Genomic DNA, 12,449 nt, shown 5'->3' with positions numbered 1-12,449 from the left:
CCCCCCCCCCCCCCCCCCAGGATCTACTGCCCTTGTCTCCTGTTATCTTTCACTGGCAGCCAGAAGCAAATAAATATTAATTTTCTAAATTTTTTAGGGGCCCTGCTGGCCGGATAGAATGGCCTGGCAGGCCGGATCCGGCCCACAGGCCGTATTTTACCCACCCCTGCTTTAAAACCTTGTACTATGTTATATATAACAGTGTGAGGGTAGGAAAGGAAATGAGTCACATAAGTGTTATCAGTCTGAAGAGGTGGTTGGAGCACTATTCAAAGGATTAATAAAGATACACTTAGAATACTGTTTCAGTGCCATTCATTTCATTATGTCAGGGAAAATTAAAAAAACATATAGAAGACATGAAAACAAATCCAGGGATAGGAAGATACTGTTTAGATAATGTTAATGAAAAGTAGTTAAGAAATTAAAGGGATACTCAGGAATTTGGTTCCAAAGCCTGGCTGCAGTTTTTCTTAAATGTTCTACAGTTCCTAATATAGAAACACTCTCGTTCTTTTTTTTTTCTCTATTGATGAGCATTTGAGTACAGTTTCACAACATGCAAAAAAGTAAACAAACAACATAAAAGCTTAAGGGTTTTGATTTTGAAAAGTATGTAAGCAAATCATGAGGAACTTAGAGTAGGACACATGTAAGTGCTAGACACTTACACTGAACATCTAGGCTAGCTACAGACATTCAAAAAACCCAAGGTGGAATCAATCTAAGTTCCATGGTTTTCTATAAGTGGCATTTAGATCATTAATAAACAGAACATGCATTCACTCTTTGGTCAGAGGGCAAATCTTAGATGGGTTCTGCCATTTTTAAACCAGTCTGCGTGCCAAACTTCTGTTCTGTTATGGGTATAGACCAGTTTTGTGCACCAAGGTTCTGTTCTGTTACAGGTATATACTGGTTTCTAGTCGCTTATACCAGTAAAACTGTAATGTCTGTTCCTGGTTCTATAAACATAGTAGGTGGTAAATATGGAGAAAAACTTACAATACCAGCAAGAGGCATTAGACAGATATTGAAAGAAAAATATTACATATCCACTGAGCAAAAGAAGTGAGGCCATCATGGACTTCCTAGCCTCTCCTTCACTAAAGTCCATTGGGTTCCCCAGATCACAAGTTGATCCAAGTCTGCCAGGGTTGATTTGCTCCAAAATGCATTGCGCACTAATGATTTTATTAGCCCTGTTCATTCATAAGCACATGAGCTCCATTCATAATATTAAATTCCTTTATTTTTATATGTTTCATATTGTGAGTATTGTCAGTATTCAGATCCACAAAACATCTCTAGTCTTTTAATATGCCATATTTTTGTGATGATGATTAAAATCATTCAACTCCTGTGATATCCAGAAGATAGATAAACAGCCAACTCTAATGAATTTTAGGATATTGGTGTTTTACGTCTGCCTCACTAATTTCTCATTAATTTTGTTGTTTGTTTGCAGTGCTGAGGCAGGGACTAGCGTTCAGTCCTGTCTATCGATTTTCCTTGTCTGATGGCACTATAGTTGCTGCCCAAACAAAGAGCAGGCTCATCCGTTCTCAGACTAATGAACCTCAGCTTGTAATATCCTTGCATATGCTTCACAGGTAACCTTTGTTAGTTTCACAGTTTTTTTTCCCCCACTATTTCCCTGAGTGTAGGGAGAGCCATGGCAAGAATAGTTGGTGTTTCATGTACATTATATTGACTGATAGGCTTTTTATTTAGCCTACAGCTAACAGCTTGAAGTAACCTTCTGAATAATATAGTTTTGGAGTTAACTGGTTTAACAGGAAAATTCTAAGAATCAAGATAATTGTCATGTCTTAGAACTTGAAAATTCCTGTAGTTCAGAATGGATCACAAGCTTTGACATAACTTTTTTGTGGAAGACTATAGCGTGGCTGCTAGAGCCATGCTTTAGATAAACTATTACTTTGCAGGACAGTTACCTGTCCTGATCATATTTGGTGGTGTTAGTGCTTTCGCAGCTGCAAACTGTTTCAAAACATGTTAGTATGTAGCATCATAATTTCAGAGTGCTTCCTAAGAAAGAAAGGCTGACACTTTCTAGTTTTGTTTTGTTTTTTTAAGTAACAAAATATTGGATTCAAATGTAAAGAATCCCACACCCCAGCATTTGACAACTAAAATTTGAATTAGTTTAATGCATGAATGGCTTCTTTGTGCCAAATTTTAATTTATAATTATTTTTTGGTACAGTGCTGCAATTATAATATTGTTTCAGTTTGCAGCTACATTACTGCTTTGTTGAGGAGGGGAAAAAAACAGTTGTAAATCTAATTAAAGCTGAAAAAATTTAGAGCAGTTACAGATTTGGATATTGTATTCACCTAACTGAAAGCTGCTATTTAACAGTTTGAAACTTGTTTTGTTTAGATTTGTGAATACATCTGGTATTTCATGAGCATCTGCCAGAGTTGTAAATTAAAGTATTGTCATGTTAAAAATTATACATTTTAATAAAGCAGATGTCCTGACTCTTGCTACAGAACACTTGTACTAAGAGAACACTAGAGTCTTTACTACTCATTCATTTTCTGCATTGTGCCCATCTTGGCTAACAAAAATGGAATAGGTAATTTTACTTTTGTTTGTGATCTGTTATTTTTATTTATGGTTTACTTACACCGGCACTGCTAAATTTGAATATTTGACAGCAATTTTTTTTTTACTGTGCAAGCACTGAAAATGAGTGTTTAAATACAAATAAGTGCTTACAAAATTAATGATTTTTTTTATTTTTATTTTTTTAATTCTCAGTAAAGAGAACCCAGGTTTTATTCTCTTTTCCTCAAAATCTAAATTTTGGCCTGTGTAATTTGACTGGGTCCTAAGTATTTCAGTGTTCCTCTCAGAGGTTGGAAAAATGTTGGATTCAAACAAACAAACAAATGTAACTTTTACAATAGAAGAATAACCTCCCTCTATATTCAAAGAATTTTAGCCAAATTCTAAAGAGAAAAAAACAGAAAGTTCTTAGATGTTCTTTAAACAACTTTCTCCTTGCTCTTTCTCTCTCTCTCTCTCTCTCTCTCTCTCTCTCTCTCTCTCTCTCTCCCTTTCCCAAACCTTGTCTCTGATACATGAGGTACAATTTGCACATTAATTTTCAAAAAGTGTGACTGGAACCAGATTGGTGACCCACTAGTCTCATTCTGAACTTGCTTCCAGTGGGTTTTTTTGGCTTCTGTGCTTTAGGAGCAGTTTTAAAATTCTTTGGCAGCTCTTCTTACACTACGTAAATTTGCCTCATGATTTCCTGACATCTTAAAATTGCTTTTTATTGTGGGCCTAATGGGCAGATACCAAAGATGCTCCAGGCTAGTGGAAGGGCTTTTTCACAGAACTTCAGACTCTGGCAAAGCATCTGGCTACAGCTGTCCTGTAAAATATGTATTTATTTGGGTCATTTGTCTAAGAAGACGAAACCTCCCCCTTGCATGCAAGGTAATTCATCCTGCAATGTAGAAAAAATGTATTCACAAAGAGAGATACTGTAATTGTACTTGTTGCCTTTATCTAGCTTCTATCATTTAAGATAAGTACATTTCTTCTTTGTAGCCAGAGATATACTAATGAGTTCGTGAACAATATACTATTGTTACTGATGCAGAACTGTGCACATATAGCCATGCAGGCAGCTGCAGATAGCTTTTATCAAACCCATCATCTGTTTTTTCAGTTAAATATTTGTTTTCTTATTTTTAAAGGAGTTTTACTTTTAATGTAATTGTAGTATAAAAGTTTTCTTCCTTAGCTAATGCATGCGTTTTCCCCCCTCTCATAATACAGAGAGCAGAATGTCTGTGGAATGAATCAGGATTTGCCTGGACAAGCAGTGGGAAAGACATTGAACCCAATTAGTTCCAGCAGCCCTGCCCATCAGGCTATGTGCAGTGGGAATCCAGGTCAGGATATGACCATCAGTAGCAATATAAATTTTGCCATAAATGGCCCAAAGGAACAAATGGGCATGCCAGCAGGCAGGTTTGGTGGTTCAGGGGGAATGAACCATGTGTCAAGCATACAAGCATCCACACCTCAGGGTAGTAACTATGCACTAAAAATTAATAGTCCCTCACAAAGCAGCCCTGGCATGAACCCAGGACAGCCAAACTCTATGCTTTCCCCAAGGCATCGTGTGAGTCCTGGAGTGGCAGGAAGTCCTCGAATCCCACCCAGTCAATTTTCCCCTGCAGGAAGCTTGCATTCACCTGTGGGAGTTTGCAGCAGCACAGGAAATAGCCATAGTTATACCAACAGTTCCCTAAATGCACTTCAAGCCCTCAGTGAGGGCCATGGAGTTTCTCTAGGGTCATCGTTGGCTTCACCTGACCTAAAAATGGGTAACTTACAAAATTCCCCGGTTAATATGAATCCTCCTCAGCTAAGCAAAATGGGAAGCCTGGACTCTAAAGACTGCTTTGGACTTTATGGGGAGCAATCAGAAGGTACAACTGGACAAACAGAAAGTACCTGCCATTCAGGAGAACAGAAAGACAGTAATGATAACAACATGCCCCAAGTTGTCAGTAGTGAGAGACCTGATGGACAGAACAGACTGCATGATGGAAAAAGCCAGACAAAGCTCTTACAATTGCTGACCACCAAATCTGATCAGATGGAGCCTTCACCCTTGTCCAATCCCACTGGAGACGTTAGCAAAGACTCCACAGGAGGTTTATCTGGTTCTGGTTCAGCACATGGAACCTCGCTCAAGGAGAAGCATAAAATTTTGCACAGACTTTTGCAGGATAGTAGTTCTCCTGTAGATTTGGCCAAGCTTACAGCAGAGGCCACAGGCAAAGAACTGAATCAGGAGTCCAATAGCACAGCTCCTGGTTCAGAGGTGACTGTTAAACAGGAACCAGTGAGTCCTAAGAAGAAAGAGAATGCACTACTTCGCTACTTGCTAGATAAAGATGATACTAAAGATATTGGCTTATCAGACGTAACCCCAAAACTGGAGCGGTTGGATAGTAAGACGGACACTTCTGGTAGCACAAAATTAATAGCTATGAAGACAGAAAAGGAGGAGATAAACTTTGAGCCCAACGAACAGGTAAGAAACCTCTGATTCTGTGTAATTCCAGATATTCTAACGCTTCCTGACTGTGGGTGGGTAATATGTAATTGTTTATTTTTGAGATCTGACCTTGGCTCTAAATCTACCTAAATGTGTTAGTTGTGAATGTCACTTTTCTAGGAAGAGCAGATTAATTGCATAATTGACAACCTTATCCCAGGAGTGACAATGTCAGAGTGAATTCTGGAGGTCACCAGTAAAAAGTCAGTGTTTGCCAACCACCGGTACCTAAGTATGCTTAGAATAGGGGAAACTGTGGCATCTTGCAAATGTTGGTAGATGCTTACCTGTTGACTGCCATAGCACTCATATCTTGAATGGGCTTCTTTCCAAGGCCAAGTGCTGTCTGCAAAGCTGATAAAGAATTTGCATTGTTGTTGCTTGTATTGAATATTACCTGCAATTTAACACTAAAGCAAAAGAGCATTCCCTTTATTTTTAGCTTTTAAATTCAAGTAACTGTAAAATTTAAATACAAGTTGTTTTATATTGTGTGGGTCCATGTCTTAGTGTATTTAGTTATTTATTTATGTATTAGATTTATATCCCGACATATCCAAAAGGCTCAGAGCAGCTCACAATAAAACAAGCAACCCACAGACAGGATTCTCCAAACAACCCTCCAAGATATATGAGGACTTGACTGTAAATAGATTTTTGAAGCACAATTGTTCATCCAAAGTATGTGTGCAAGATAATGCAAAACTGTTGACCTTACATGTTACCTTTGCACACAGTAAGCTCCCTACTTACTCATCAGTAACAAAAATGCACTAAGTTGGGGTATGATCAGTAAACTGTAGTTATTCTTGGCTAGTAGTTATTCAGCTAGACATGGATCCATATGGCAGAATTCTATCAACCCCATATTACTTAATTTGATATATGAGAATGCCATGTTGGACTGTCAGAAGCCTTGCTGACATCTGGGTATATTGTGCTTATCACATTTTGCCTTTAGCCACCAAATTAGTTACTCAGTCAAAGAAAATCAAGTTGGTTTGGTATGATTCATTCTTAACACATTCATGTTGCTCATCACCTCTTCCTCTTTCAGGGATTTACACATTGACTGTTGTATACTTTGCTCTAGTAACTGTTCAGATGTTGAAACAAAGCTGACCATAATTATCCCTGTTCTAAATGGGGTAAAAGCCCAGACATTGACATATGTATAGTGCTTGCCTAGTATAACAAGGCAATCCTGGGCCAGGTATCTGGATGCTACTCAGTAAAAATAACAAGTGATAAATGATTAGGGTTTGTATGGAAAGGAAGTGTACCTTAGGTTTTTGAGTAGGATTTGCTGTCTAGAAATGACCTCTATGGGGGAAGCAGTGTCATAGAATTATAGAAAGTTAGGTTTGGAAGGGACTTCAGGAGGTCATCTGTTCCAACCTCCTGCTCAAAGCAGGACCATCCCCAACTAGACCATCCCAGCCAAAGCTTTGTCTAGCCAGGTTTTGAAAACCTCCAAGGATGGAGCTTCCACCACCTCTCTGGGTAACCTGTTCCAGTGCTTTAGTACCCCCCAGTAACAAGATTCTTCCTAATATCTAACCTAACTTCCCTAGCTGCAACTTGAGGTCATTGCTCCTTGTTCAGTCATCTTCCACTACTGAGAACAGTCTAGCTCCATCCTCTTTCGAACCCCTCCCTCCCCCCCGGTCAGATAATTGAAGGCTGCTATTAAATCCCCCCTCAGTCTTTTCTTTGGACTGAATAAGCCCAATTCCCTTAGTCTTTCCTCATAAGTCATGTCCCTCAGCCCTCACCATTTTTGTTGCCCTCTGCTGGACTGTCTTCAATTTGTCCACATCCTTTCTGTAGTGGGGGGCCCAAAACTGAACGCATTACTCCAGAATGAACACAGTACCTCAGCCATTGTTCATCCTTCTATTTTCATTGTTCTCTCTCAATAATGGAACTGCACAAGAAAGTAAATCACTTTAATATTTTTATTTATTTTTGAATAGGTTATTTCAATAACAGTTCTGGCACAGGGCATTTCCTGGGGAATGAATGATTAGTGGGGGTTACATAGTTTTACCCCATGCCATCAACTCTCCCAGCTGGTTATTAATCCGTAGGTAGTGTGCCTGCATTCTCACCCATAATTCACGATCATTTGAGAAAGTACGTGCATGGCTTTTTCAGAACTGTGCCCTTCTACTTTAAATTGCAGCTTCTGATTTGCTCTTTGGGGTTGAGCTTCTTTATTTATGCATATTTGCTTTTGTGGGGAAGTCTATACTACTTTTTCAGATTGTGAGGCAGCTCAGGGAATAGACAGCATAGTCATATATTGCTACATTGGGGATTTTTAACTGCTGTTTCATCAGTTTCTAACCAGTAAGAGATTGTAGGGGCAAAGGTAAGTGTCAGGAATTCAGAAGCCAAACATGGTTACAGAAATGTACCATGACACAGTTAGAAGCACGCATCACCCAACTGTTTTTTAAGCCTCCTTTATTTCCCTTACTTTGAAAAGTCTTGACAGATGCTACCATTACTTAGGCATAACTATAATTTTCCAATCCTTCCTACCCTTCAGAAGGGAAACTGAGCCAAATTATACTAATTTCTTAAGTGATTAATCTTCAGGCCTTGATGTTAATATAGTTCTCTACAGTTAATAGTCTGCAAGGCATTAAACATAATAGGGTGGAAGCAATCAGATTCTAAATGAAAATGTAATACTTTATTAGGCTGGAAAACATAGATGTGCAGAAGTACAAAACTATGCTGACAGCAGTAAACTATTGTAAATACAGTAAAACCTCATTAAAAAATCATTATAGTAACAACCCCTCACTTTAACAATTCCAACAGCAGGAACCAATTTTTACATATTTTGATACAGCAAACTGATTAACCCTACACAGTGATCACCATTTTTAATAAACTTTTCTCCCAGTCCCATTGGGATTCATTATAATGTACCAGTATAGCAACCAGATGCAGTTCTTACTTATCCTGGTTGAAGGCAGTAGAGTTACCTCAAGTTAAACTGGGTTGTAAATAAGAGTACAGTTTCATTTTCTGAGTTTCACATTGTCAGATTATACAACCTTGTCCAATCACCAAGTGAAATATATATATTTATTCCAGGTGTTCTTAAAAGAGACGGCAGATTTCTGTCATGCTTCCCAATGACTTTTGGTTTTATATGCTATGATAAGTATATGTTTTCATGGTCTTCTCTACTAAACACTTCCTTTTTTAAAAATATGAACCCTGAGATTCTTACTAAGTTACATCACTCCAGGAGCTGCAGCTATGAGAAAAAAACACTAAACACTGCAAGACTCATGACATAATAATGAGAGCTGGGAGTATTGGGTGTGTCTACATATCATATGCAATTAATGTGCCTGAATTTACTGCGAAGAAAATTCAGGCTTATTAAAGCATTCCTGGGGGCACATACACATGTGCCTCTGTCAGGAGCTGCTCCCATTGGGTACAGTTGAGTCCAGGGCTGCTCCTGCTCCCCTCCCCTGCTCTGCCCCCCTGCAGCAGCCTGGGGCGAGCTCCAGGCTCCCCCAAGTGCCAGCTCCAGGTTGGCAGAGGGTACAGAGGTCAGGCTTGGGGCCCCAAGGAGTTGAGAGGAGCTATCTGGGAGCAGAGGACAGCTCCTAGCTACATGGAACTCCAGATCACAACCTGGCTCAGCAGTACTGGTTTAAGACAATGCCCCGTGCCCCAGCATGGGAATAAGCAGTGTCGGGACTAGGGGGAAGATGCGGGGGAGACCAGGAAGCAGTGCTGGGACCAGGAGAGAGATGGGACTGGTGCTGCTTCCCTCTTCTGTGAGCTGAAGGGACAAGGGAGCGCTCTGTCCCTTCAGCCCCTGTGCAGTGCACACTCCAGTTGGCTCCCACTCTTCACCCATGCATGGGGGGAGCCAAGAGCTGAGCAATGCCGGGACTGGAGAAAGAGAGCTCTCCCGTCCCAGCACTGCTCAGCTCCCAGTTCAGCAAATTGCTCCCAGTCAGTATGTACACATGCACTACTGCACAGTAGCTAATGTGCAATTAATCTAGTACTGGTTATAAACTACTGCAAGACCATTTCAGGCTGGACATAAGAAAAAATTTCTTTACTGTCCGAGCCCCCAAGATCTGGAGTAACCTGCCATCGGAGGTGGTTCAAGTACCTACATTGAACACCTCCAAGAGTAAATTGGATGCTTATCTTGTTGGGATCCTATGACCCCAGCTGACTTCCTGCCCTTCGGTTGGGGGTTGGACTCAATGATCTTCCAAGGTCCCTTCCAGCCCTAATGTCAATGAAATTTGTATTTGTTGGTACTAGCAAATGGCACATTAGCCTAATTTCTGCAGAGTAAGTTCTGTTCATGTGTAGATGCACATTAGCTTAGTCTAATGCACAGTGAAACATCTCATGTAGATGCATCCACTGAAATTCAGTCCAGAGACAGGATAGGAAATGTCAAAAATATCATAAATGGCAGCAGTTTTGTAAAAACACTGGAACTCTGAAATATGTGTAGTTTTTGGTGGTTCTTGTTTTGTTTTACTTCATTTTAATACAATTTCAAGCCTTACTTAATTAAGACTTTGTGAAAACTTGAGTTGAACAAGAGCAATCCGACATAAAGTAAAAGAGGAAGTCATGGTAAGTACAGAATACTGAAGGCATTTATCTAACTGAAAGCCAGGATCCTGAACAAATAACCACATTGCCCCAATTATAAAATCACTGAAAATATTTTACCATCAAAAAGTTTTCAGCTTTGGAAAATAGTTTCCCACAGGAAGTGTTCATTACCTAAATTTAGATCAAAGCTGGAACTATTTAATACAAGACTAGGACCCAGATTCTTGTTCTAATTCTTCCATCCTCCTGTGTCCTTCCCCCACCACCCTTCCCGCCTCCCTTATATAAAAACTTGCTGTGTGCTTGAGTTTCCTACTCTGCAGGTTTATTTAAGACTTGTCCTCCCCAGTGGATGTATTTTTAAATAATTAGTCATTTTATCTTGCAGTTTCTCTGGAAGATTAAACAAACTGGCAGTAGTGTGGATTCTGTGTAAGGGGTATGTTGGTGTTCTGAGGCAAAAAGATCCATTACAACCTCTCCTTTTACTTTCGGTATAACTCCTTCTGAACAGGAAATTCTTCAAAGTACACTACTGTACTAAAAATAGCATTCTTCTAGGTACTGTGTTTAAGTATATACTTCTGCAGAGCCCAGCAACTGACAGGAAACTTTGTTCAAATGGTAAAGAATATTTCCACTGCCCCCTCAATGTAATGATTGCTATCTTCCCCAAGCTCTATTGAGCTGATTGTAATTCCAGTATAAGCAACTGTAGGGGTAAGTAGGAAAGGACAAATGTTTTTGTTCCATTTTTTTGTTTGTTTTTAATAAAATCTTTTCCTAAATTAGCATCCTTATTACTGAACAGTGAGTTGGATTCCTATTTTTCTATAAAGACCAAGGAAAAGGCCTGAGGAGTTCTGTGGTGTTAAATCAGGCACAAACTCAAGGTAACGGTTCAAATATGGAGCAACACAGAAAATATTCTTTCAGTTCAAGGAGCTGTAGTGTAAAACCATATTAACTCTGAGATTCAGAATTTCACAGATGTCAAAATGTGAGCATTTATCATAAAAATGAAAACAGGATGTTATAAATGTCATATTTTGAGTATATGAGTAACACTTCCATGATCAGTCACACACAACAGTTTGCTTAGTTGTATTATACGGACATATTTTAAGATATTAACCTAAAATAATGTACTTTGCTTATCTCATCAGTAAACTCACAGTTTTCAGACATTTGCTGTGGTGTGAGAGGAACTTTATAATCTAATATGAAATAAAATTCTAAATCAATGTGTAAGATGAAAGACTGGTGTTAAGATAGCTATTAAGGACTATACAACATGTGAATGACTGAAACTGTTAGTTACAAACCCTTTAGTAACACATGAAAAATAGTGATCATATACTGTTTTATTGCCATGGCAGCTTATTATCTATGTATGCACAGATCTTTAAAACTGTGAAGGTTGTTACTGCCCTCCAATAACAACATAATATGATCTTTTGCATTTTTATGCAATACTTTGCAAAGATGGGTGAGGATGGCTGCAGAAAAACGTAAGGCACTGAAGCATGAAGGGGTTTTCCAAAGTAACACAGCACAATCTTCATAAAGTGAAAAAGAAGTCATATCTCCTAATTTGGTCCCCCATTTTAGGCAAGAAGGGATACAGACCCTCTCAGTACATATACAAATCAAACAAAATTACTTGAGTTCCTGTTTCTATAGACATTGTACTTATCAGTATATGGCCTCCACCAATCTAGTATCAGATAACTTCATATACATAACTTATTCTCACCACACATTTATGAAATAAGTGAGCATTATTCCCCTTTTACAGGTAAGGCACAGTGAAAAAAGATAAGGTGCTCAAGAAATTCTGTGGTGACAGCAGGAAGTAAACCCAGATACTCTTAGTCCCAATAAACCATGCTTCTTCCTCTCTGCAACTTTTTTTTTGCAGTCCTGTGCTTACTTGTTGCTTCCAGTGGAGCAGGTGCAGTTCATTAGCCAAATGTTCCTTGCATGCATACCCACGCATACATATGCCTTGACCTTGAAGCTCTATTGATCTGGGGTAGACTCTTTAAGAGGAGTGTTCTCTTCTCTGAACACTATTACCAGCTTTCTTTGAGATCATCATTTTATTAGGATAGGAGTTGTGATTAGATCAAAAAAGATTGTCATACCATCACTAGCAATACAGGAGATGGCAAACATACTGCACATGGAATTTTGGAATTAAAAGACAAGTGGTGCCCATGTGGGACTATTTTGATCCTGTCATAATACACAGGCCTCACTGTGAAAGAATGACACGCTGTTTTCCTGTGCATGGAGAAAATGCTTAGCGAAACAAAAGTATCATCAGTGGTAGCATTCAAAGAGACCGTATATCTTTACCTGTACTTGTCCCAATCTGTTTCTATGGAAGTGATTATATGATCACAAATTTTGCATTGTCTTCATTCAAGGACTAAAAGATGGAGGAGGCAAGGTGCAAGGAGCAAAGAATAGTAGTATTGCTAAGTAGTAAATTATTTTAAAAATTAAAAGGAAAGAAAATCAAGTAAATATCCTTAGATTTTGGTTTTACCCTTAAAGCGCTGACAAGCTGAACAGTATATTGCATTTTCAGAGCTAGCCGGTATCTCATTTTGGGGTCTTGCTTTGGGAGAGGATGCTGTGTAGGATAAGGAAAGAACCTGAGTTGCAGTACCAGGTCATAGTTCATCCCCCCCTCCCCCCCCCC

At 39.1% G+C, this 12,449-nt stretch overlaps 1 protein-coding gene across 4 annotated transcripts in view; it reads left to right on the top strand.

The window, feature by feature from the left end:
- NCOA2 (nuclear receptor coactivator 2) overlaps positions 1-12,449 on the top strand; it is a 328,149-nt gene that overhangs the window by 251,308 nt on the left and 64,392 nt on the right. For all 4 annotated transcript variants that reach the window (XR_002099516.1, XM_019527776.1, XM_019527778.1 and 1 more), the window contains 2 exons: positions 1,469-1,613; positions 3,823-5,092. Coding sequence is in view for 3 of the 4 variants with exons in the window: in XM_019527776.1 (XP_019383321.1) it covers positions 1,469-1,613; positions 3,823-5,092 (1,415 nt within the window). In the remaining variant the exon portion in view is untranslated. The remainder of the gene's footprint in view (positions 1-1,468; positions 1,614-3,822; positions 5,093-12,449) is intronic.

The sequence above is a fragment of the Gavialis gangeticus genome, unplaced genomic scaffold (assembly GCF_001723915.1).
Source record: "Gavialis gangeticus isolate Ggan-Ray unplaced genomic scaffold, GavGan_comp1, whole genome shotgun sequence".
Classification (NCBI taxonomy): Eukaryota; Metazoa; Chordata; order Crocodylia; family Gavialidae; genus Gavialis; species Gavialis gangeticus.
Note: the sequence above shows the minus strand (reverse complement) of the source record. Positions and strands in the feature narration are given on the sequence as shown.